Source organism: Hypanus sabinus, chromosome 6 (genome assembly GCF_030144855.1).
Source record: "Hypanus sabinus isolate sHypSab1 chromosome 6, sHypSab1.hap1, whole genome shotgun sequence".
Classification (NCBI taxonomy): domain Eukaryota; kingdom Metazoa; phylum Chordata; class Chondrichthyes; order Myliobatiformes; family Dasyatidae; genus Hypanus; species Hypanus sabinus.
In genome coordinates, this window is record NC_082711.1 from 171,259,888 (window position 1) to 171,284,225 (window position 24,338).

The 24,338-nt window shown below is 45.1% G+C and overlaps 1 protein-coding gene across 11 annotated transcripts in view; it reads left to right on the plus strand.

Annotated features, from left to right (window-relative positions):
* The window catches only part of msi2b (musashi RNA-binding protein 2b), a 642,445-nt gene that overhangs the window by 407,130 nt on the left and 210,977 nt on the right, over positions 1-24,338 (plus strand). For all 11 annotated transcript variants that reach the window (XM_059973518.1, XM_059973517.1, XM_059973521.1 and 8 more), the window contains exon 8: positions 10,958-11,040. In XM_059973518.1, the coding sequence (XP_059829501.1) occupies positions 10,958-11,040 (83 nt within the window). The remainder of the gene's footprint in view (positions 1-10,957; positions 11,041-24,338) is intronic.

The following is a 24,338-nucleotide window of genomic DNA, read 5'->3' on the forward strand; positions in this document are numbered from 1 at the left end:
CGTTAGCCCTTCCATTCCTGAGATCATTCTTGTAGTCCTTGTCTGGACCCTCTCCAATGCCAGCACATCCTTTCTGAGATAAGGGTCCCAAAACTGCTGACAATACTCCAAGCGTAGTCTCACCTATGTCTTATAAAGCCTCAGCAATTAGACCCTTTCTTTATGTTCTAGTCCTCTGGAAATGAATGCTAACATTGCATTTGCCATCCTTACTACTAACTCAACCTGCAAGATAACCTTCAGAGATCCCTACATAAGGACACTCAAGTGCCTTTGCACGTCTGGTTTCTGAATTCACTCCCCATTTAGAAGATAGTCTCCATCTTTATTCTTTCTAACAAATTGCATGGCCATACTACACTTCCCTACATTGTATTCCATCTGCCACTTATTTGCCCATTCCCTTAATTGCCCAAGACTCCCTTCTTCCTCAACGTGCCTGCCCCTCCACCTATCTTTGTATCATCTGCAAACTTGACCTTTAATGAAGCTGCCATTAATGAGAACAATAAGAACTGGACAGGGCCAGATTGGCATCTTCCACCCATCCCACCTCTCCCTTGCTAGTGGCAAATGCTGGGGCCATTGCTGAGATAGATTCTGTGAGACAGGGCCAGGTTGGCATCTTCCACTCCTCCCACCTCTCCCTTGCTAGTGGCAAGTGCAGGGGCCATTGCTGAGATAGATTCTGTGAGACAGGACCTATTGGATAAGGAAGATTTCAGATGAGAGTGTACTTACCTTCAGTTTGTTTCAAAGATTTGAAGAACATTTATTATCAAAGTATGTATGGAGTATACAACTCTGAGATTAGTCTTCCCACAATCAGCCACAAAACAAAGACCATGGAACCTGTTCGAAGAAAACACCAAACACCCAATGCGCAAACAAAACCAAATCACAGAAATGGCAAAAAACATCAAACGGCAGTCATTGAACAGTCCAGGAATGTTCAGTTCAGTTCAGCTTAGTGGCTACAGGCCTCAGAGCCAGTCCGCCCCAATCAAAATCACACAAAAAAGGAATAACAGCACCAGAAACATGTATAACAACACCTTACAGAGTCCAATGCGTTGACTACACTTTGTCAAAGACCCAAGACTCTGGCACCATCCTTCAGCAGCGTTGAGCAAGAGGGAGAGAGAGAAACTGGTCAAATGTAGAGACCCTCCTCCGGCAGCTGTGAGTGAGCGGGGGAGAGAGACCAATCAAATGCAGGCGCCCTGCTCTGGCAGCAGTGAGCAAGAGCAAAAGAGATAGGGGAGATGCTAATTGTACAGGTCACTTAGTGTAATATGAGAAAAATTGTTTTATTTTCCTTGTTTTCGTTAGCCTACGTACATGAGCTCTATGATGAGAAGTTAACTCCTCACGGTATCATAGTGGTAGGTTTACCAGCTTATCACATCAGCAACCCAGGTTCGATTACCACCACTGTCTGTAAGGAGTTTGTATGTTCTCCCCAGGACGGCGTGGGTTTCCTTCAGATGTTCTGGTTTTCTCCCTCATTCCAAAGACATACGGATTAGACCAGAAGACCATATATAGGAGCTGAAATAGGCCATTTGACCCATTGAGTCTCCTCCATCACTTCGTCACATCTGATCCATTTTCCCCCTCAGCCCTAATCTCCTTCCTTTTACCCTGTATCCCCTCATGTCCTGACTAATCAAGAATTTATAAACCTCTGCCTTAAATATACCCTGATTAGTAAATTCTGGGCATGCCAAGTTGGCACCAGAAATGTGCTGACATTTGCAGCCCATCCTCGGACTGTGTTGGTCGTTAATGCAATGACACGTTTCACTGTACATTAAAAAATAAAGTTAATCTAATGCTCATTAGTCTTTGTTGAGCACCAGATCCTCCAGGCCTAGATCGCAGCACTCAGTGTTCAAAGGGCTAAGGCCACAAACCTGGATTTCTCTCTTTCTAAGTTTAATTTCCCTGGTAATGACCCAGTCAATCCCTGGCTGTTGACTGCCACTCGCACCAGACTCTTCATTTCAATACTCCTACCACTGTCACTGGTCCCCTGTAGTCTTGCCTCACTGCGTCACTCCGCCATTCCCACCATTGTCAAGGTTGCTGCCCTTGCAATTTTTCAGGGTGTGCGAGGACTCAGTTAACTCAAGCACCACTTTGTCCCTCTTCCTTCTTCTTACCTTGGCTTGGCGAGGAGCTGTGTGTGGCTGCACGTTGTGGGGAATGCAAGTGAGGCGGGCAGAGGTCTTGCATGAGGACCAAAAGGCTAGGATTCAGGGGGGAGATGCCTGTAGGCCATTCAACCCCTCCTGTCTGTTCAGGTATTTACTTTGAACTTTAAACTTTGAACATATTTAGTGACTGCACCACTGGCTCCTAACCTACTACTGTATTGTCTCATTTCAATAACGAAAGCTTCTCTAACTCAGCTTTAAAGTTAACTGATCAAGTGAAGAATATACTTTTGCATAAGTGGGTTTGAAGTTTCCACCATCACCTGTGGGTGGGAAATATGCCCCATTTCAAAGGCACAGAGGGTCTCGCTCTAAAACATTGACTGTCCATTTTCCTGACCTGCTAAGTTCCTTCAGCTTTTTTTTTGGGGTTACTCCAGATTCCAGTCTTTCCTGTGTCTCTATAAAAACAGCACTTCACTTGTGAGTCTATTGGAGTCATCTGTTGTGTCTGGTGCTCTCAACGTGGACTGCTCTACATCAATGAGACCCGCCATAAACTGGGGGAACTTCAAAAACCCAATTTCCCAGTGGCCAAACATTTTAATTCTGGTTCCCATTCCTGTTCTGACATCAAGGTCCATGTCCTCCTCTTGTGCCAAGATGAGGCCACCCTCAGGGTGGAGGAGCACCACTTTATATTCCATCTAGATAGCCTCTAACCTGATGGCACGATTATCAACTTCTCTTCCCGGTAAAAAAAATCCTTCCCCTCCTCTCTTCTATTCCTCACTCTAGCCTTTTGCCTCTTCTCACCTGCCTATCATCTCACCCTTCTTCCTCCTTCCCTTTCCTCTTCTATCAGATTCCTACTTCTCTGGCTCTTTATCTTTCCCACCAACCTGGCATCACCTTCTAGCTGCTTTCCTTCCCTACACCCCTTACCTTTTTATTTCTACTGTCATCCCCCCTTCCTTTCCTGTTCTGAAGAGGGGGCTCGGTCCAAAACGTCGACTATTTACTCATTTCCACAGAACGTAACAGCACAGTCCAGGCCATTCAGTCCAAAAAGTTCTGCTGACCTTTAAACCTTCTCCAAGGTCAATCTAACCTTTCTCTTTCCATCTTTCGTTCATGTGCCAATCTAAGAGTTTCTTAAAAGCCCCTAACGTATCTGCTTCTACCACTACCCCTGGCAGGGCATTCCACCACTCTCTGCAAAAAAAAAAACACATACCTCTGGCATCCTAGTCAACATTCTGTTTCCTTTTCACTGTCTCAATGAACCCACCTATGGAATCAGCTGTCTAATGTTCCTCACTGTATCTTGGTGCCTGTGACAGTTATAAACCAAGACTGATTCCAATTCCAATTTGATTGTTAGATGAAGAGATTGCAGACGTCTCTGGGGTGAAGGGACAAGCAGAAAAATGATGGGCGCGTTGTAAAGTGAAGCTGAGATGATGGCATTAAGATGCCAGTCTAGGGGTTAAATTCCCATGGCCACTTCTCTGTCTAAATTGTTGTGAAAAGCATGTGACGGTGTTAATCATGTTTGCTGCAGGCATGCAAATCAGGCATTGTAGCCAAGGCACCTTGGTGTTGGTGTCTGTCCAGTTACAGCTCACAAACAGCTCAGCTGTCCGCTCGCATTGGCCTCAAATGCTGTGTGGCAGATGGTGCCCTGTCTGTCTTGTTGCCACCAAGCTGTAAATTAGACCACTGCGAATCCTTCGCAGGATGCTGAGGCTGACGGACTGCACCCCGGGCAGTCATGCCGGCTTCTCGTGAGGCTGCAGAGCCCTGTGATCGCACAGCGGAGGTTGCCCAGTGTGGGACAGGCACGCATCCTGGTATACAAGCTTCGAGAGTTCTTGATGCTAGTTCCTACTAGCTTCGCTCCAGCTACTGTGCCAGCCGGGATCTCCCAGTGACCAACCGTTTCAATTCTACTCTCATTCCCACACCAACCTGTGTGCCCATGGCCGCCTCTACTGCCAGGTTATGGGCAAACTCCAACCTGTGGCATGAACACCAAATTCCCAGACTTCTAGTAACCATTCTCCCCATTCCTTCCCCCCCATTTTTTTCACTCTCTCCTCATCCTATCTTTCCTCTCCTCACCCTGTCCACCTGCTCATCACCCAGTTCCCACCTGTTATTCCATGCTCCACTGTCCTATCAGATTCCATCATCTTCAACCTTTTGTCACTTCTACCTATCACCTCCCAGCTTCTGACATCATTCCTTTCCTCCTCCTTCCTACATCTCCTGGATCCACTACCAGCTCTTGCTCTGTCCCTCCCCTCCACTTCTCTGTTCTTGCTATCTCTCCAGTCCTGATGAAGACGCTCGAGCTGAAACGTTGACTGCATGTTTCCCTCCATAGATGCTGCCTGAAATGCCAAGTTCCTCCAGTGATTTGTGTGGTGCTTCCCCTACCCTGCATCTGTTTGTATCACCCAGGGACAAGTGGAAAGGATGGTTTGGGGAAAGCGAATGGATGTGAGAAGGTGTGCTGTGCGTTTTTTTTTTGTTTTTTGCACCATTCTCTGTAAACTCTAGAGACTGTCGTGAATGAAAATTCCAGCAGCTTCTGAGATACTCAAACCACCCTGTCTGGCACCAGCATTCGTTCCACAATCAGAGTCACTTAGATCACATTTCTTCCCCATTCTGATGTTTGGTCTGAACAACAACTGAACCTCTTGACCACGTCTGCGTGCTTTTATGCATTGAGTTGGTACCACAGGTATAGCTGATTAGGTATTTGCGTTGACAAGCAGGTGTGCCTAATAAAGTGGCCACTGAGTTTATAATTGCTAAGGGCTCAGAAGGGAAGCTATTTGACTCATCAAGTCTTTTCTGGTTCCTGTTCCTTTCCCTGTAGCTCTGCAAATTATTTTCCCTCCAGCTTTGAAAGCCCTGATCTGATTCTGTTTCCAAGATCTTGGGGTTTAGAGGGTAATTTTCCCCTAGTTTTCTCCGGCCGGCTCAGCTCCTGGACAGGAATTCTAATCACAGCTGACACAAACCATCCTGCCCAGGTTAGCCGGCTGCATTTGTTTTTCGTTCTGATTTATTCCTTCGGTGCCCCTCCCACGAGGTCCGTTCACACTGCACCTCTCCTTTCCCGTCCCTGCATGGGCCTCGGCGTCTGAAACGGAGCCAAGTTGAGGCTGGCGATCCCCATCACGGTTTTCTGAACCTAACTACACAGGATGTGCAACACTCACTGATGCCTGTCTCAATATGGATTAACGCTCCCTGATACAGGGCCCAGATGGCCACTGCAACCCAACTGTCCCATCCACTTAGCATTATGACGGGCCGGCTGCTAGATTCTGTCTCCAGTTCACTCACGAGCTCTTCTTCTACTCAGCAGGATCCTTTTGAAGTCGGTGGGGGTTGGAGGGGGGAGTGTCTCACGAGATCCCCTTCACAGGCAAGGACAGTTCTTAAAAGTAAAGTGGGTCTGATCGGCAGCTGCTACCTTGTGTTCATAATCACTAGCTGGGTGGTGAGAGAGAGAGAGTGTGTGTGTCTGAGTGAGTGTGTGTGTGTGTTACCCGGAGGAAACCCACGGGGAGAATGTGCAACTCTTTACAGACAGCGGAGGTCGCTGACGCAGAAACAGTGTTACACCAACTGCTAACAGCAGCAAATACAGGCTGTAAGTACTCACTTGCTGCAATAAAACACATGCTTTTGGGTTGAAAGATGTGGATGAGGCAGCAAGGATTGGGATAACGTGTTGATCTGGTATTTCCTCTGCACCATAATCTCTTAAAAACAGACAAACCTTCACATTCACTGTTCCCTCACAGTCACTTGCTTCCTCTCTGATGCATTATTGCATTATCTGCACTCTTACACATGCCGAGTCGAGTTGGGTGCTGCATCAGACTCAACCACTTAGTCATGCATGCAGTAATGTCTCCGTCTGTTGTTTCTCTGTGCTGACGCTCTCTGGGTCAGACACGCGCTGTAATCTCACTGAGCATTTTGCCAGGATTTGCCCTGTTGTCCGGAAACCACACTAATCTGTGTGAAAATGTTTTTACCACCACCCCTAGTTTAATCCTCTATTGGTTCAGTGATGATTGCCTCTTAAACCCGATGGAAACCCACTGAAGTGTCTTTTCCCAGAGAGATCCGATCAGATCAGAAACTTCAGTGTTGGTATCTGGTGCTTTTGGCTGGGTTAGGGTTAGTAAGCTGTGTACATGTAGGCACCAGATGCATAGCTACGCTTATGGGCTGCCCCCAGCACATCCTCGGATTGCGTGGGTCATTTATGCAAGCAACACATTTCACTGTACATTTCAATGTGGATGTATGTAGTGCCTATAAAAAGTATTCACCCCCCACCCCCACCCTCCACCGGAAGTTTTCATGTTTTATCGTTTTACAACTTTATTGAATCACAGTGGATTTAATCTGGCTTTTTGACAATGATCAACAGAAAAGACTCTTTCATGTCAAAGTGAAAAAAGATTTCTACAAAGTGATCCAAGTTAACTACACTAAATTAAAACTAAAAGGGGAGGGGTGAATATTTTTTATAGGCAGTGGTTCAATGGTTCCTTTATTGTATACATCAGAGAATGTATACAATATACAGCCTGAAATTCTTACTCTCCGCTGACATCCATGAAACAGAAGAAAACCCCAAAGAATGAATGGCAGGAAACCGTTAGAACACCAAAGCCACCCCTCCTCCCACGCACAAACTGCAATAAAACGTCAACTCTCCCTTCTCCCCCCACCCCCATTTGTTCCAGCAAGAAGCACTCAGTTAGCGAGCAATAGCAAAGCCCTCAGATAGACTATGATTAGCCTTATCTTTAGTTGTCACGTGTACATTGGCTCCTGGTGCCAAACTGTATCCGTCTCTGCCGTTCCTTTGGACTCATCAGCTGCGTGAGCAACAGTTTGCTCTCCATATTGTACTGGCCGGGCTCGTATAGACAGCTAGGATGCAACATCCGCGGTCGACCCCAGTCAACATTGAGTCAGATCAGCGAGGGTTGTGCTCAGCAGCTCCCAAATGTCACGTTGCAGCCTGTGGGACCCTGACCCTGGCCCCTACGTCCTTGGAATGTGGGAGGAAACTGCAGCACCCGGAGGAAAGCCACGCAGGGCTGAGTTGGGTGGGGAAGCACATTAAATATTGTGTTAGCACATCACCCCAGGGAACCACAGGAGAGGCAACGGTGATATAGGTTCTAAAAATGTAAATTAGTACTACTTAGTGCATTGTCCATGGATGAAAAGGCTTTGGGTTGTCTATTCTTGTATGTTTTTCATTATGAATAAAATTTGTTTTGATTAAAAAATGTTAGAACTTGAAGCTGCAATGAAGAAACACACCCTTGATTCAGCTGCCGGAGGTGGAATGGTTAAGTTCAGGGATATAAACCCCTGAAATGGAGGAGCATTGCTATCAGAGGCTGAAGAGGGGAGGGAAATTACAGAAGTAGGGAGGGTTGATAACAGGGGTGTTTGAAAACCAGAAAGCAAATTCTAATATGGGACTTCATGGGCATAAAAGCAGATTCATTGTGATCATAATTTCACCCCAGTGTCAGAACTCACTCCTCTTAGCCATAAAGGAGATTTTGTGAGGGTACAACATACTCACAGTCCACTAAACAGATTTATTTTCAATAACGTTCTGTTGATAACAACACATTTTAAAACATAACCTAAGAGGTTAATCTCTGTTCTGTCTTTTGCAAGCTGTAATGCGCCCTAAGTGTGTGCAGTTATAATTAAATCTAATTATGCAGTGTGTGGAAAATGCTGTGTAAAACTGCTAGGTTTAACTCGTCTGTTGAGCACTTAGTGAAGCTTAGCTACGGAGCTGCTGATGCGTCAGGAGTGAGAGCACGGACTTGCGGCTGGCGTTGCCGGGATCCAAGAGCTGCCTTCAGTGGACTCTGGTCTGGCAGCAGATGGATTGCCCAGTGTGGACCACACCGGCTGTGCTTTAAAGGGGCCACGTCCCCTTTTGTCAGCCTGCCCAGACGCTCACTCCCAGCGAAATCTCAGGACGTGGGCTTAATTTCCTGTTTGCCATTTTTAGCTGACAGGATAATGTGCTCTCATTAAATTTCTGTCTGTACTCTTTTAATGTGTTTGTAACCCACTTAAAATAAACCTGATGCTGGGGCGGTGTTAATTCAGAACAGGCTGAGGTTAGTCCCACTCTTGCCCTGTGAGGCAGTAGAGATGGAACAACCTGGTGGTGGAGCAAGACTTTGAGAACCCAAAGTAGTCAGAACTTGGTCACTGACTACCAGAGAAATGTCCCACTCAACCCAGTGTCTGTTACCAGTAAGTAATGTCCATTAAAGAAAGACTTCAGATTCAGTTTTATTTATCGCATGTACATCAAAACACACAGTAAAATGCATCGTTTGTGTCGGTGACCAACATAGTCCAAGGACTGTGCTGGGAACAGCCCACAAGCTTCATTCGCCAACGTAGCCTGCCCAAGACTCACCCTAACCCAGATTCTTAATTAGTCAGGGCAGAAAGGGATTTGGGAAGAAGGCAGGAGATTGGGGCTGAGTGGGAAATGGATCAGACATGATGACATGACAGTGCAGACTCAATGGGCCAAATGGCCTGATCCTGATCTTATATCTCCTTGTCTTATGGAAACTGGAGAACCCAGAGGACACCCATGGGAGAACTTACCAACTCCTTACAGACAGCAGTGGGCATTGAATCCAAATCTCACAGCTGGTGCTATAAAGCATATTGCTAACCATTATGCTGCGCTGGGATGAGCAAATATATCTCTAATTAAAGAGTCGACAAGAGTCTATGAAAAAATGGGTGTAATAACCAGTCTAATCTATCTGATGAGTGTATTGGTATTACTGATGAGGGTGGAGTCTCTGGCAGAGAGAGGATCCCTCTGCCTGTGTTGAGTGTCTACATTACTGTGTATGTTAGGGATATGGAGATGGGCCGGGGCCCTACAACACAACACAGAAAGGTTTATTTTACAGAAGGGTCTATTTACTCAATAGGTAGAGCCTATTTACTTCACATAATGCATCAAACAGTCTGCAGAGTCGATTTGAAAAGATTTTCCATAACGGCTACAGCTGGCTGAGACTCAGGGTAGCTGTCTCCCAGACTGGTTTTTCCTGTAAACATGATGGTGGAAAGTCACACACAATATTAATTGGTGTTGAAATCAACCTTGGACGTTTGAGTCAGAGGTCACAATTATTGAACAAGGAGATCCCAGTGTTAGAATAAACCAACAGCCATTTGAGACTGAGATGAGGAGAAGCTTCTTCCCTTGGGCTGTTGAATTTCTGGAATTTTCCAACCTAACACAGTCATTCAGGGATCAACAGTTTTCCAGATATCAAAGAAGTTGAAGGCCTGAAAATTTTGCAGCGAGTACAATGTTCACAATTATTGTATTGGATAGTATGGCAGGTTTGAGGGGCTGAATGGCCCATTGCTGCTGTCTCTTCTGTTCTACCAGTCAATCACTGTTGCCTGATCTCCAGGAACGACTAACCAAGGAGATAGGCAATGGGAGATCGCCATGCTTCGCAAGCACAATAGCCTTAACTTTGCAGATGCCACAAATAATGGTGGATTTGTGGATAGTCCTAGGTTACTATGGGACCTAGGTAGGGTGTATAGCTGAGCTGAGAAGTAGCAGAGAAGTGTGAAGTATTACACTTCAGAAGTTCGAACTTGAAGGCAGAGTACAAAGTTAGTGGCAGGATTCTTAAGAGTGTGGAGGAACAGAGAGATCTTGGGGTCCAAGAGAATAAATCCCTCAAAGGTGCTGTGCAAGTTGATAGCGTGGTTAGGAACGTATGGTGCATTGGCCTTCATAAGTGAGTTTAGTCAAGAGCCATGAGGTAATATTGCAGCTCTGTAAACCTCAGTTTCGACCACACTGAGAATGTTGTGTTCAGTTCTGTTCGCCTCATATGAAAGAAGTGGAAATTTTAGAGTTGGTGCAGAGGAGATTTACCTGTGTAGAGAACATGCATTATGAGGAAGGATGAGTGAGCTCGGGCTTTTCTCTTTGAAGCAAAAGGAGGTGAGAGGCAACTTGATGAAGGAGTATTCTAGGAAGCAGAGATAGAGTGACAGCCAGTGCCTTTTTCCCACCGTGGTAATGACTAGTATCAGAGGACATCTTTTTAAGGTGAGTGGAGGAAAGTTTAAGAGAGACATCAGAGGTGCTTATTTTACACGCTGATTGCCAGTCTCTGATGTATAACACCAGTCTGTGTGGAACACCTACCTTTGACTGACTTATGCCAGGAGTGGTTGTCAACGTTGACACTTTGGGGATTTTTAGGAGATTTAGATAGGCATATGGATGAAAGAAAATGGGAAGGAAGGGTTAGATCATGGAATGGTTTAAAAGGTTGTGGGCCAAATGGCCTGTACTGTGCTCCATTGTTCTGCATTCTGTGTTCCATGTTAACTGTATGCTTCTGTGTCTGAAAATTGCCTGAACAGGAAGCCCACAGGGGCTAGAGCATGAAAAAAGATAGACAAGCCAATTATTTCATGATAAGTGAGCACACCGGGGCAATTGTTGTCCACTGGCTGTGTATTCTTAACCTTCATTATATGTTAATAGTCCTTGGGAGACTAATTAGTGCATGTGAGTAGCTGGAGATTAGTGGCTGGGTGCAGGAAGTACCTGCCTGGTCCCCAGTCCCAAGCGAGACCAGCAGCCTGGGTGGTCCTCGTTAGACAGTGGCAGCTAACGTTCCTCTCCCCTTCTCTTTCCCTCTCAGGATTTGGCTTTGTCACTTTTGAAAATGAAGAAGTTGTTGAAAAAGTCTGTGAAATCCATTTCCACGAAATCAATAACAAAATGGTAAGTTTCCTTATCTAATAAGTCAATCTTAATTTTTAATAAATTTATTTTATAAATCCTTTTCTTCCCCGCTGCCGCTCTCTCATGCCTGCTGAGAGCTGCTGCAAAGGCGTTGTGTGGGATATCCAGAAGGAGGCCCTTGGTGTGGGCTGGGTGTTTCACACTCACACTCTCTCTCTCTCTCACACACACACGCACGCACGCACACACATGCACACACACACACACACGCACGCACAAATTGTCAGCACTCACCAAAATAAGTGCATATTAAAATACCTAAAGGCAATTCAATATGCACACAGAACTTATTTATTTACTAACCGTTATGCCACTGGTCTTCAGGGCTTCCTTCGCCATATCAGTAGTTTCGTCTCAGTTTTCACTGCTATAGTTACGTAGGAGACTCAGGAATACCATTGCTCATGGATGTAGAAGGATTCTTCATTACTGTTTCCATAACAATTTAGTTTTATCAGTCAGGGTTGTTGGCCCTGAGCTGATTCCCCGACCCTGGAGGACCGGTGGATCACTCTTACTCTGGTCTCTACCCTTTGACCTGTTCAGCATGGGTGACCCTACCAAGAGCCAAAGCACAAAGCCCTGACTCCAGCCAACACAGCTCTCCGGGTCATTGAGGCACGCAAACCTCCAAACCAAGACAAGTTTGTGGTCCTCTTGGAAGATACACATAGAAATATGTGTAAAAATACTTTTACAGACAGTAATATAAATAAACATGCACTTTAAAAAATCTCACAGACGCTCACATGTAGACAAACAACACGTGGCAAGGAAGAGAAACACGTTGAAGAGGTGGTGAGAATTTAAGCAAAGGGGTGATATGTTAGAAGCTAACAATGGGTACATAGATTGGAAATACGGATACGGATCAAAGTGGGACTAGCTCAGGTAAGCTCCTGTGACAGTACAGATGAGTTAGTCTGGAGGTCCATGCTAAATAACTGTTTCTAACACCCTGTTATTATCCACCTGCTCTTGAATCATCAGGAGTATTTGAAATGTGAAATCACTGAACTCCAAATGCCCCGTTTATAAAATAAGTTTTCAGTACTCCCTGGATTGCAGCTCCTGGTCTCCACTTTTAAACTTAAGTGGGCGTGTGATCCTGTGAAATTGTGTCCCAGCTCTGTCTTTGCTCCAACATTTAGTGATGAACTGTGACCCTTTGTACAGTTCATACATTGCTGTGTGGGCAGACAGATCAGAGGTGCCCAGAACACGGGAAAAATTACTCCCAATTAATCTTGGGGGTGCGGGAGGGAGGTGGGGTGGTGGGGTTATGAGGAGTGAATACTACTGGGTTTAGAATGTAGAACAGTACAGCTTAGAGACATTGAGTCATAAATGATACAACACAGAAAAAGACCTCTCAGCCCATCTAGTCTATGCCAAACTATTGTGCTACCTAGTTCCATTGACCTGCCCCCAAGTCACAGCCCCCCTCATACCCTGCTAAGGCCCTCCAACCTAGAATGAAATGCTAGTGTCACCTTGTTCCTTCTATCCGTTAATTCTCTGCCTGTCTATGAGACTCTTAAACACTTTTCTCATATCTGCCTTCATTACCACCCCTGAGAGCACATTCCCAGCTTCCACCACTCCCTGCGTCAAGAAAACAAATTGCGTGTCTCCTTTGAACTTGCCCCCTGCTACGTTAGATACATGTCGTCTAGTACACCTTTTTTTATGTCATAGACCCCTACCTTTAACCGAAGGGTCCGTGGACCCCAGGTTGGGAACCCCTGGGCTAGTATTGGACTGGAATGCTGTCTGCCCCCTCATGTGGAAAGAGCTCATGCTACCATTTAGAGGGTCAGGGGAGTTATCCCAAGGGTCTGGGTTCTTCACCAACACCAGTGAACATTTTGAGTTTGGGAAATCTGTAATAGAAAGGGGAGGTTTTCCTGGTGGAGTACATCCTTTCCCCAACATTCATGTCAAACCAGCAGAATCGTTCATCATCCTGAACATTCGGAGGAATAAATGTTGAAGAGAGGCCAGAGAAAAGAAATCTGATTTAACTTGTTCAGGGAGACACAAGAGACTGCAGACGCCGGAATCTGGAGCAACGCCAGGCTCCTCCAGCTTTTTATACATTAACTTGTTAGGGTTCCTGCTAAATCCTGCAAGGAAATTTGGGACTTGATGCAGAGGGAGCTGAGAATTAGCAACTATGTGCAGGAGCTGAGGAAACTAGAACAAAGCTTTCAGGGGAATCCAGACGGTAGGATAAAGAACACACACAAAATGCTGGTGGAACGCAGCAGGCCAGGCAGCATCTATAAGGAGAAGCACTGTTGACGTTTCGGGCGGAGACCCTTCATCAGGAGTAACCCTTCGTAGGATAAAGATTTCTTTGTCACATGTACAGCGAAACGCAGTGAAACGTGGTGCTTACGTCAACGACCAACACAGTCCGAAGATGTGCTGGGGCAGCCCGCAAGTGTTACCACGCTCCCAGTGTCAATATAGCCTGTCCACAGCTTACTAAACCTAATCTGCACATCTTTTGAAAGGAAACCGGAGGTCTCGGAGGAAACAGATACAGTCGTGGGGTGAAGGTACAATCTCCTTACAGTTGGCGGCAGGAATTGAACCCCAATCGAGATCGCTGGCGCTGTAAAGCATTATACTAACCACTACCATGTGAAAGCTCGCGGGTACATCCTGGAATGAAGATCAAACAGGAGTGGTACCACCTGAGCAGATATTAAGACAGGTGGCAGACACTTGATCTGTTAAAAAAATAATTTTAGAAGTGTTTCTTGGAGAACAGGTGGGGAAGGATTGCTTATTTCACAACGGGCCGTTGTCGCCCGCTGTAAGCTGGTTGTACCCCCAACACCGATGCAAAATCCCTCCGTTTTGTTCAAATGCCTCGCATCTTTGCTTGAAGTTCCACAGACCTGAGGTACCTGGTTTTGGCCCAGAGAGTAAAGGATGTAGAGGAGGGAACATAGAGTTGTCACTGATTAACTTGCATCTGCAATCTGTCCTGGCAACATGCTTGGATTTCACAAGGAAGGCAGTGTGGAGCAGGAAGATTGTTGTGGGAGTCTATTTTGCCAGGTCAGTGGGCTGAATTATGCAAGCATGTACTCTGTGGATTTTAGCACAATGGTTTAGAAAGCTGCTGTGAATCATGTTACATATCAAACACATGATAATGAGCTTCCAAGAGCACGGCTGACGGGTGTAGTGTGGAAACTACCTGCTGCACTCACAGTTGCTTCACCCTCGCCAATAATGTACTGCAGGGAGCCGCAGGCTGAGTTTTTTTTTATAATTGCCTCATTGAATTTTAATTTTAACTTGCAATTAAGAAAAAAAAATCACATCAAATGATGTTCCCCTTTAAAAACCATATGGTCACATCCCTTCTGACTAATGTTTCAGAGATTAAGCTTCTATTTCTATTACCTACAGCACTCAGCAGAGGCCACAGGCTTGGCAGAGGCTAGGCCCAAGGGCTGCAGTGCTAACTGCAGGCCTTCAGAAAGCCTTGTAGATCCTCTACTGAAACAGTGAGCAGGCACATCGGCTTGTCTCCACTCACAATCCTGTTCCCAACCCTCCCCCACCCCCAGCTTTATTTGTTTGGGGCAGTAGCATCAGAGATAATTGGTAGGCCACAGCCTGGGCCCAGAGGAACCTCAGTACAACCAGGTGATGGCCCAACACAAACCAACCACAGAACAAATTCCGAATCAGCACATTTATTCAAATATTTATTTTTAAACACATTGACATCTTTAAAAAGGGATTAAGCACAGAGAGATCCCATCTGGTTCACCTTTGAAGATATTACTCCAAGCCTGCCTCAAGCTGGGTTCAGATATGTTCACAGTGGAGAGGAGATTGAATAGAGATGTATATGATCATAAAGAGTGAACGACGGGTGAAATTGTTCCCATTGGCAACATTGCAAGGACCAGGAACAGAAATTGAAAGTGAGGAAGAGGGGATCCAAGAGGAAATGTTTTTTTCAGGCAAAGGAAACCTTACTGTTTGTGCAAGTGATGAAGGCAGATACTTTCATAGCATTTAAGAAGCATCGGAATCATCAGTGCATTGAAGGATCAGTGTAGATGGATTTTGATGGTCGGCACAGACATGGTGGGCCGAAAGGCCTGTTTCTCTGCTGTATGGTTCTATAAGACCAGTTAAGATCCAGACTCACTGTTGTAGGAGCCGTGGACATAGAACTTTCCAAAGGTGAGTTGGAAAGACACATGAAAGACAGTGTAATAGTGCTTTTGACCAGCAAATAATCTGGATATTGGAGAGGGGGAGACTTCAATCAGGTCCACTGCCCGAGGATAAAAGGCAGGAGCAGGTTGCAGCAGTGTAACTGGGCTTTGACCAGTGGCCAGTAGGCGTCTGGGATTGATTAGCAAGAGCAAGTTAAAGGAAGGCTGGGGCAAGTGTTGTCAGAGTGGTGACCTTAAGGCTTTAGCACTTCAAGGCTTCAGCGAAGAGAGGCTTAATTCAGAGAAAGAAAAGTTCAAGTTTCTTCCTTCCCTGAATCTGCTCAGCTTGGACAATAGGGATGCGAGGCAGGATAGTTGAACGCTCCTCTTGCAGGATGTGGGAAGGCAGGGAGATCTCCAGCATCCCTGACCGCTACAACTGCGAGAAGTACATCCAGCTGCAGCTTCTGACAAACCGCGTTAAGGAGTTGGAACTGGAACTGGATGAACTCTGGATCATTCGGGAGGCTGAAGGGGTGATAAGGCGTAGAGAGAGAGGTAGTTACACCCAATGTGCAGGACGCAGGAAACTGGGTGAGAGTCAGGAAGGGGAAAGGGGTTAAGGAACCAGTGCAGAGTCCATCCCCCTCAAAATCAGACATATCACTTAGGATGCTGTCTTCCGAATGACCTAACAGAGGAAAGTCACAGTGGTTGGGTCTCTGCCACTGAGTGTGACTCAGAAGGGAAGGGGGGAGAAGAGGCACGCTGTGGTGATAAGGGGATTTGTAAGTAGGGGAACGACTGAGTTGTGTGAGCGAGAATGAGATTCCCGAATGGTACGTTGCCTCCTGGGTGCCAGGATCCAGGGTATCTCAGATTGAGTCTTCAGCATTTTTAAGTTGGAGGTGAACAGCCAGAAGCTGTGGTCCATTTAGGTACCAATGACATGGGAAGGACGAGTGATAAGGTTCTGCACAGGGAGTTAGGCACTAAGGTAAAGGGCAGGATCTTCACAGTTGTGATCTCAGGATCACTGGCCTTGTCATGTGCTAGTGAGGCCAGAACTGGGAAGATTATACAGTTTAATACGTGGCTAAGGAGTTGGTACCAGCTGGTGGCATAGTGGCATCAGCGCTGGACTTCAGGGCAAGAGATCCTGAGTTCGAAACCAGCCGGCTCCCTTGCACACGTTCCACCCGTGCTTGGGTTGAGTGTCAAACTAACAGCTTGGCCTCGTAAAAAAAAACCTGGAGATGGATGGATTCCGCCAGGTTTCAGATGCCCAAGACACAGCGTACCATGAGCAATCACCCAAAAGCTGTCATGACAGTGCCTCGACGACTCCACCACGCACACACACAAGGAGTTGATGCAGGAGGGAGGGCGTAAGATTTTTGGATCATTGGACTCTCTTCCAGGGAAGGTGTGGCCGGTACAAAAGGGACAGTTTGCACCTGAACTGGAGGGAGACTAATATCCTAGAGGGAAGATGTGTTAATGCTGCATGGTTGGGTTTAAACTTGAGTTGCAGAGGGCTGGGAACCAGAGTTCCAGAGCAGTTAGTGGAGTGATTGTTTAGACAGATATTGGTCAGACTTCAGACAAAGTTAGGGATCAAAAGTTTGAGCGTTGTGTGAGTAGTGTCCTCAGCGGCGAATATTCAATACAAGAAGTATCGTAGGAAAGGCAAATAATAGTGCTGAAGGATGAGGGAGCTGGTTTACAAAACAGAGGCAACGTGTAGTGAGGAAAGGCTATTGATGGAGCACAATTGTAGTCAACAGGACAAGTTGCGATGGAAAAGGGTGAATACAGGACTGAAGGTGTTGTATCTGAATGCGTGCAGTATACAGAATAAGGCAGATGAATTTGTAATGAGAAAACCTGCAGACGCTGGAAATCCGAACTATGCACACAAAACGCTGGAGGAGCTCAGCAGGCCAGGCAGCATCTGTGGGAAAAAATGCAGTTGACATTTCAGGCCGAAACTCTTCGGCAGGAAACCCATTCTGCCGGAGGGTTTCGGCCCGAAACGTTGACTGTACTTTTTTCCACAGATGCCGCCTGGCCTGCTGAGCTCCTCCAGCGTTTTGTGAATGAGCTTGTAGGACAGTTGCAGATTGGCAGGTATGATGCCACAGGCATCTCTGAATCACGGCTGAAAGAAAATTATATCTGGGAGCCAATGTCCAAGGTTACACATTGTATTGAAAGGAAGGCAGAGGGGGTGGCGTTGCTCAGTTGGTAAAAATTAAATCAAATCATTGGAAAGAGGTGACATAGGCTCCGAAAGTGTTGAATTATCGTGAGTAGAGCTAAGGAATTGTAAGGGTAAGAAGACCCTGATGGGAGTTGTATACTGACTCTCCTCCCCCCAAACAGTAGTAAGGACGTGGCCTACAAATTACAATGCAAGATAGAAAATGCATGCCAAAAGGGCAATGTTAGAATAGTCATTGGGGGGGGGGGGGTGATTTCTAAAATACCTACAAGATAGCTTTTTAGAGCAGCTCGTAGTTGAGTCCACTAGAGAATTAGCTATTCGGATTGGGTCTTGTACAATGAACCAGAATTGATTAGAAGTTTAGGGGTAAGTGATCATAATATGATCAAATGCACCCTGAAATTTGAGAAGGAGAAGCTGAAGTCAGATGTGTCAGTATTACAGTAGAGTAAAGGGAATTACAGAGGCATATAAAGTAAAATTGGATGGGTATATGGACAGGAAAGGAATGGAGGGTTATGGGCTGAGTGCTGGGTGGTGGAACTAGGTGAGAGTAAGCATTCGGCATGGACTAGAAGGGCCGAGAATGGCCTGTTTCCATGCTGTAATTGTTATATGGTTGTATGAGAGAGGAGCTGCCCAGGATTAATTGGAAAAGAACACTGGCAGGGGTGACGGCAGAGCAGCAATGGCTGGGATTTCTGGAAGTAATTCAGAAGGCACAGCATATATACATCCCAAAGGGGAAGAAGTATTCTATATGAAAGATGGCACAACTAAGGCTTGCAAGAAAAGTCAAAGCCAACATAAAAGCCAAAGAGAGGGCATATAATAGAGCAAAAATTAATGGGAAGTTAGAGAATTGGGAAGGTTTTAAAAACCAGTGGAAGGCCTTCTAAAACAAAAATTTAGACGATAAAGATACAATCTGAAAGTAAGCTTTAATATAAATAGTAATATTAAAGAGGGTACCAAAAGTTTCTTGAGATACATTAAGTGTAAATGAGGGGCAAGAGTGTATATTAGACCACTGGAAAACATTGCTGGAGAAATAGTAATGGGGGACAAGGAAATAGCAGACAAACTAAAGTATTTTGCATCAGTCTCCAGTATGGAAGATGCTTACAGTATGATAGGAGTTCCAGGTGTCAGGGGGCACGAAGTGTGTGAAGTTACCATAACTAGAGAGAAAGTTCTGGGGAAACTGAAAGATCTGAAGGTGGATAAGTCACCTGGACCAGATGGTGTACACCCCAGAGTCCTGAAAGAGGTGGCCGAAGAAATCATGGAGGCATTAGTAATGATCTTCCAAGAATCACTAGATTCTGAATGGTTCTGGAAGACTGGAAAATTGCAAATGTCTCTCAAGAAGGGAGAGAGGCAGAAGAAAGGAAACTATAAACCAGTTAGTCTGACCTCAGTGGTTGAGAAGATGATAGAGTCAATTATTAAGGATAAGGTCTCAAGGTACTTGCAGGCACATGATAAAATAGGCCTGTGCCAGCAATGTTTCTTCAAGGGAAAATCTTGCCTGACAAATCTGTTGGAATTCTTCGGAAAAAATAACAAGCAGGATAGACAAAGGAGAATTGGTTGATGTTGCTTACTTGGATTTTAAGAAGTCCATTGATAAAGTGGCATACATGGGGTTGGTTAACAAGCAAAAAGCCTATGGTATTACAGGAAAGATAAACCAGTGGCTGATTGGCAGGAGGCAAAGAGCGGGTGTAAATGAGCCTTTTCTGACCAGCTGCCGGTGACTAGTGGTGTTCCACAGGTGTTTGTGTTGGGACCGATTCTTTTTACATTATATGTCCATGATTTAGATGATGGAATTGATTGCTTTGGTGCAAAGTTTGCTGAAGATATGAAGATAGGTGGAGAGGGAGGCAGTTTTGAGGAAGTAGAGAGGCTAAAGAAAGACTTAAACAGATTAGGAGAATGGGCAAAGAAATGACAGATGGAATATGAAATTGGGAAGTGTGCGGTCATACAATTTGGTTGAAGAAGTGAAAGGGTTGGCTATTTTACAAATGGAGAGGAAATATAAAAAACTGAGGTGCAAAGGGACTTGGGAGTCCTCGTGCAAGTTTCCTTACGGGTGAATTTGCAGGTTGAGTCAGTGGTGAGGAAGGCAAATGCAATGTTAGCATTCCTTTCAAGAGGACTAGAATATAGAAGCAACGATGTAATGTTGAAACTTTATAAAACACTGATGAGGCCTCACTTGGAGTATTGTGAGTAGGTTTGTGCTCCTTAGCTAAAGAAAAGGATGTGCCGACCCTGGAGAGGGTTCAAAGGAGGCTCACGGAAGTGATCCAGGATTGAATAGCTTGTCATATGAGGAGCTCTGGGCCTTTATTCATTGGAATATAGAAGAATGAAGGGTGATCTCATTGAAACCTATCAAACGGTGAAAGGCCTTGATAGAGTGGATGTGGACAAGATGTTTTCTATGGTGGTATAGTCTCAGACCAGAGGACAGCGCCTCAGTTAGAGGGGCGTCCTTTTAGAATGGAGATGAGGAGGAATTTCTTTAGCCAGAGAGTGGAGAATCTGTGGTATTCATTGCCAGAAGCAAACAGTGGAGGCTATGCCTTTATGTATATTTAAGGCAGAGGTTGATAGATTCTTGATTGGTCAGGGCATGAAGGGATACGGGGAGAAGGCAGGAGTTGGAGGCTGAGAGGAAAGTTGGATCAGCCTTGATAAAATGGTGGAGCAGACTCCGTGAGTCAAAGGGACTAATTCTGCTCCTATATTTAATGGTTTTATAAAAAGAAAAGGTTGCAAGAGAAAGAATGTGGAGGTAAGCTGATGGCATTGTTCGGCAGAACACATCTAATGGGCTGAATGGTTTCTGCTGCATCATTCTGATTCGATTCTGTGGCTGTCTCTGTCTCCTGCAGGCACGGTCTTTCTGTGTATCACCCACCCACTCTGTCACACATCTTACTTCATCAGCCACTTTCACTTTGTTTGCACATCAAAGTGATAAGAGCCACAAAATGCTGGGAATCTATTTTTTTAATGCAGAAAATGCAGGAAATACTCAGCAGGTCAAGCGGCATCTGTGGGAAGAGAAACAGGTTAACATTTCAGGTTGGAGACCCTATGTCAGAATGGTTCTGTTGAGGTCTGACCTGAGGAGTGTTTCCCATCCTTTCTGCTGTTATTCTTTGCTTAGAAACTTTGTTTTGCGCACAGCCTCTATCACTTGCATACCCTCACTGTTGTTTTGCACACCCAGTCTCTATCACTCTCACACCCTCACTGTTGTTTTGCACACTCAGCCTCTCACTCTCACACTCTCACTCTGTTGCCTTTACTGTAGTGAAATATTTTGAGTTATGTGTACTGAGGCTTTATAAGGCATTGTTCTGACTGCACTTGTGAGCAGTTTTGGGCCCTTTACCTAGGAAAGGGTGTGCTGGCATTGGAGAGAGTCCAGAGGAGGCTCATGAGAATGATCCTGGGGTTGAAAGGGTGAACATATGAGAAGTGTTTGATGGCTCTGGGCCTGTGCTCATTGGAGTTTAGAAGAATGATCTCTTTGAAAGCTGTTGAATATTAAAAGCCTTAGATAGAATAGACATGGAGAGGATAAATCCTATATTTTTCTGTAGTGGGGGAGTCTAGGACCAGCCTCAGAATACAAAGATGTCCCTTTAGAACAGAGTTGAGGAGCAATTTCTTTAGCCAAAGGATGGTGAATCTGTGGAATTCATTGCAACAGGTGACTGTGATCAAGTCACTGGATATATTCAAAGAGGGGTTTAATAGTTTCTTAATTAGTAAAGGTGTCAAAGGTTATGGGGAAAAGTTGGAGAATGGGATTCAGAGGAATAATACATCACCCATGATGGAATGGCAGAGCAGACTTGATTGGCCGACTGGCCTTGAACAGAGTTAAATCTGAAGCACTAAATAAGGCCGGTGACAGATGTAAACAGTGGGGCAGGTGGATAGATAAATTGTTTGACTGTGATCTGTGTGCATGTCTGCACATCTACTAAACAGCTTGCAAAGGCTTAAGCTCATCACACTCCCTGACAGTTTAATACAGGACATAAAAAGGCAGTGTCTGAATTTTTGTCTCATGGAGGACAAGAAAGCTGGCTTTATTGTGTGTTACAAGTGTTGGAATCCTGCATGGTCCCATCTAGAGGAGGGAGCTGCTGCAACTCTACAGGATACTGGTGAGGCATGCAGTTCTGGTCTCCTTACTTGAAGAAAGATATACACTCAGTGGCCACTTTATTAGATACTCCTGTACACCTGCTCATTAATGCAAATATCTAATCAGCCAATCATGTGGCAGTAACTCAGTACATAAAAGCATGCAGGCATAGTTCAGACCAAATATCAGAATGGGGAAGAAATAAGATCTAAGTGACTTTGACCATGGAATGATAGCTGGTGCCAGATGGGGTGGTTTGAGTATCTCAGAAACTGCTGATCTCCCGGGATTTTTATGCACAGCAGTCTAGAGCTTATAAAATACGGTGCGAGAAACAAAAAGCCTCCAGTGAGCGGCCGTTCTGTGAACAAAAATGCCTTGTTAATGAGAACAGTTAGAGGAGAATGGCCAAACTGGTTCAAGCTGACAGTAACATGTTACCACAGTGGTGCGGAGACCAGCATCTCTCAACACACAGCACTTCAAACCTTGAAGCAAATGAACTAGAGCAGCAGAAGAGATTGAACATCCACTCATTGAGTTTTCAGTATATACAAACTGGAAAGAAGGGAGTTAGTCTATGAGGAGAAATTGAGTCCTGCCTCAATGACTAAAGTTCAGTAGCTTCTACATCCACAGTGATGAAGTGTTTGTATCTGGAATTCAGACAAATGAGAGGTGATCTTTTAGAAGCATATACAGTTATGAAAAAGATAGATAAGATAGAGGCAGGAAGATTGCTTCCACTTGTAAACAAACTTCCACGACTTGCCAAGGGCCAGATCAGAGGTATTCAATTCTGGTGACAAGAGGCCCGGGTACGATCTCCAGAAACCAGTCTCACAAGTGAAGTGGCAATTCCGAACTAGAATCAATGAAGAATACTTTCTTCCCAAAGAGCTCAATGCCTTCGATGCTCGCTTTGACTATCAAAACATAGAGGAATTCCCCTCTGACTGTTCTCACTAACAAGGCATTTTTGTTCACAAACTCTCACAGCCCCCGATGATCCCGTGATTTCAGTCTCTGAGGCTGACGTGCAAGCAGCCTTCAGGAAGGTGAATCCACAGGAAGCATCTAGCCCAGAAGGGTTACCTGGCCAAGTATTAAAAGCCTGTGCTTATCAACTGGCTGGATGTGTTCACTGAGATCTTTAACCTCTCGTTGGTGCCCAAGAAGAATGTGATAACCTGCCTCAATGACTATCGTCCAGTAGCACTTTACAGTGCCTATAAAAAGTATTCACCACTCCCTTGGAACTTTTCATGTTTTATTGTTTTACAACATTGAATCACAGTGGATTTAATTTGGTTTTGTTTTCACTGTTTTCATATTGACACTAAAGAGTCTCTTTCTGTTGATCATTGTCAAAAAAGCCAAATTAAATCCACTGAGGTTCAATGTTGTAAAACAATAAAATGTGAAAACTTCCACGGGTGGGTGAATACTTTTTATAGGCACTGTACATCCACAGTGATAAAGTGTTTTGAGATGTTGGCAATGAAACATCAACTCCCGCCTGAGAAGCGACTTGGATCCGCTCCAATTTGCCTACTGGAGTGATGTCCATCTCATTGGCTCTTTACTTAACCCTGGATCATCTGGACAGCAAAGGTGCATATATATCAGGATGCTCTTTATCGTCTACAGCTCAGCATTCAATACCATCAAACCCTCAAAACTAATCAATAAGCTCCAAGACCTTGTCCTCAATACCTCCTTGTGCAATTGGATCCTCACTTGCAGTCAGTTTGGCTTGGCCGCAGTATCTCCTCCACAATCTCCACCAGCACAGGTGCACCATAAGGCTGTGTGCTTAACCCCCCCCCCCCCCAACTGACCTACTCACTTTCCACTTATGACAGTGTGGCTAAGCACAGCTCTAATGCCATATTCAAGATGGCTGATGATGCCACTGTTGTTGGCCAAGTCAAAGGTGATGATGATGATGTATCAGCATATAAGAGGGAGACTGAAAATCTGGCTGAGCGGTGCCATAACAACAACATCTTGCTCAATGTCAGCAAGAACAAGAAGCTGATTATAAACTTCGGGAGAAGGAAACTACAGGTCCATGGAGGATCAGAGGTGGAGAGGGTCAGCAACTTTAAATTCCTCAGTGTTATTGTTTCAGAGGACTTGTCCTGGTTTATCAGGTACAGGAGGAGATAATAAAGTAGCCGCGGAGTTTGTATAGAAAGTGGAAAAAACCAGATTGATTCTGGACATGAGGAGGTGAGCTTATGAGGAGAAATTGAGTCCCTGGGACTACACTCACCAGAATTCAGACGGATGAAAGAAAGAGAGTGAGTGGAAATTGCAATTGATGATATCTCAACACGCTGCTCCTGTTAGGCACTCTCCACACTCTCCACATCACAATTCCTTTGCATACCCATCTTTCACTTCTGCTGTACTAGGAAAACCGATTGTACTGCTATTTGCAATTAAAACATTCCAAGTCCACTGTCAGTGTAGCATAGCAACTATAATATGCAGCTAAACATCTACATAATGGGAGGAACATGCTTGTCTCACTGATTGGGCTTCTATCTGGTAATAGAGCTTCGAGTGCAGATCAGATCAAAGCCTACATCCGGGGAGCTGTTTGTAACAATCTTGTCTGTGTATTTGGCTTGTAAATTCTACAGCACAAAGGTAGCGAGGGACGTGGTTG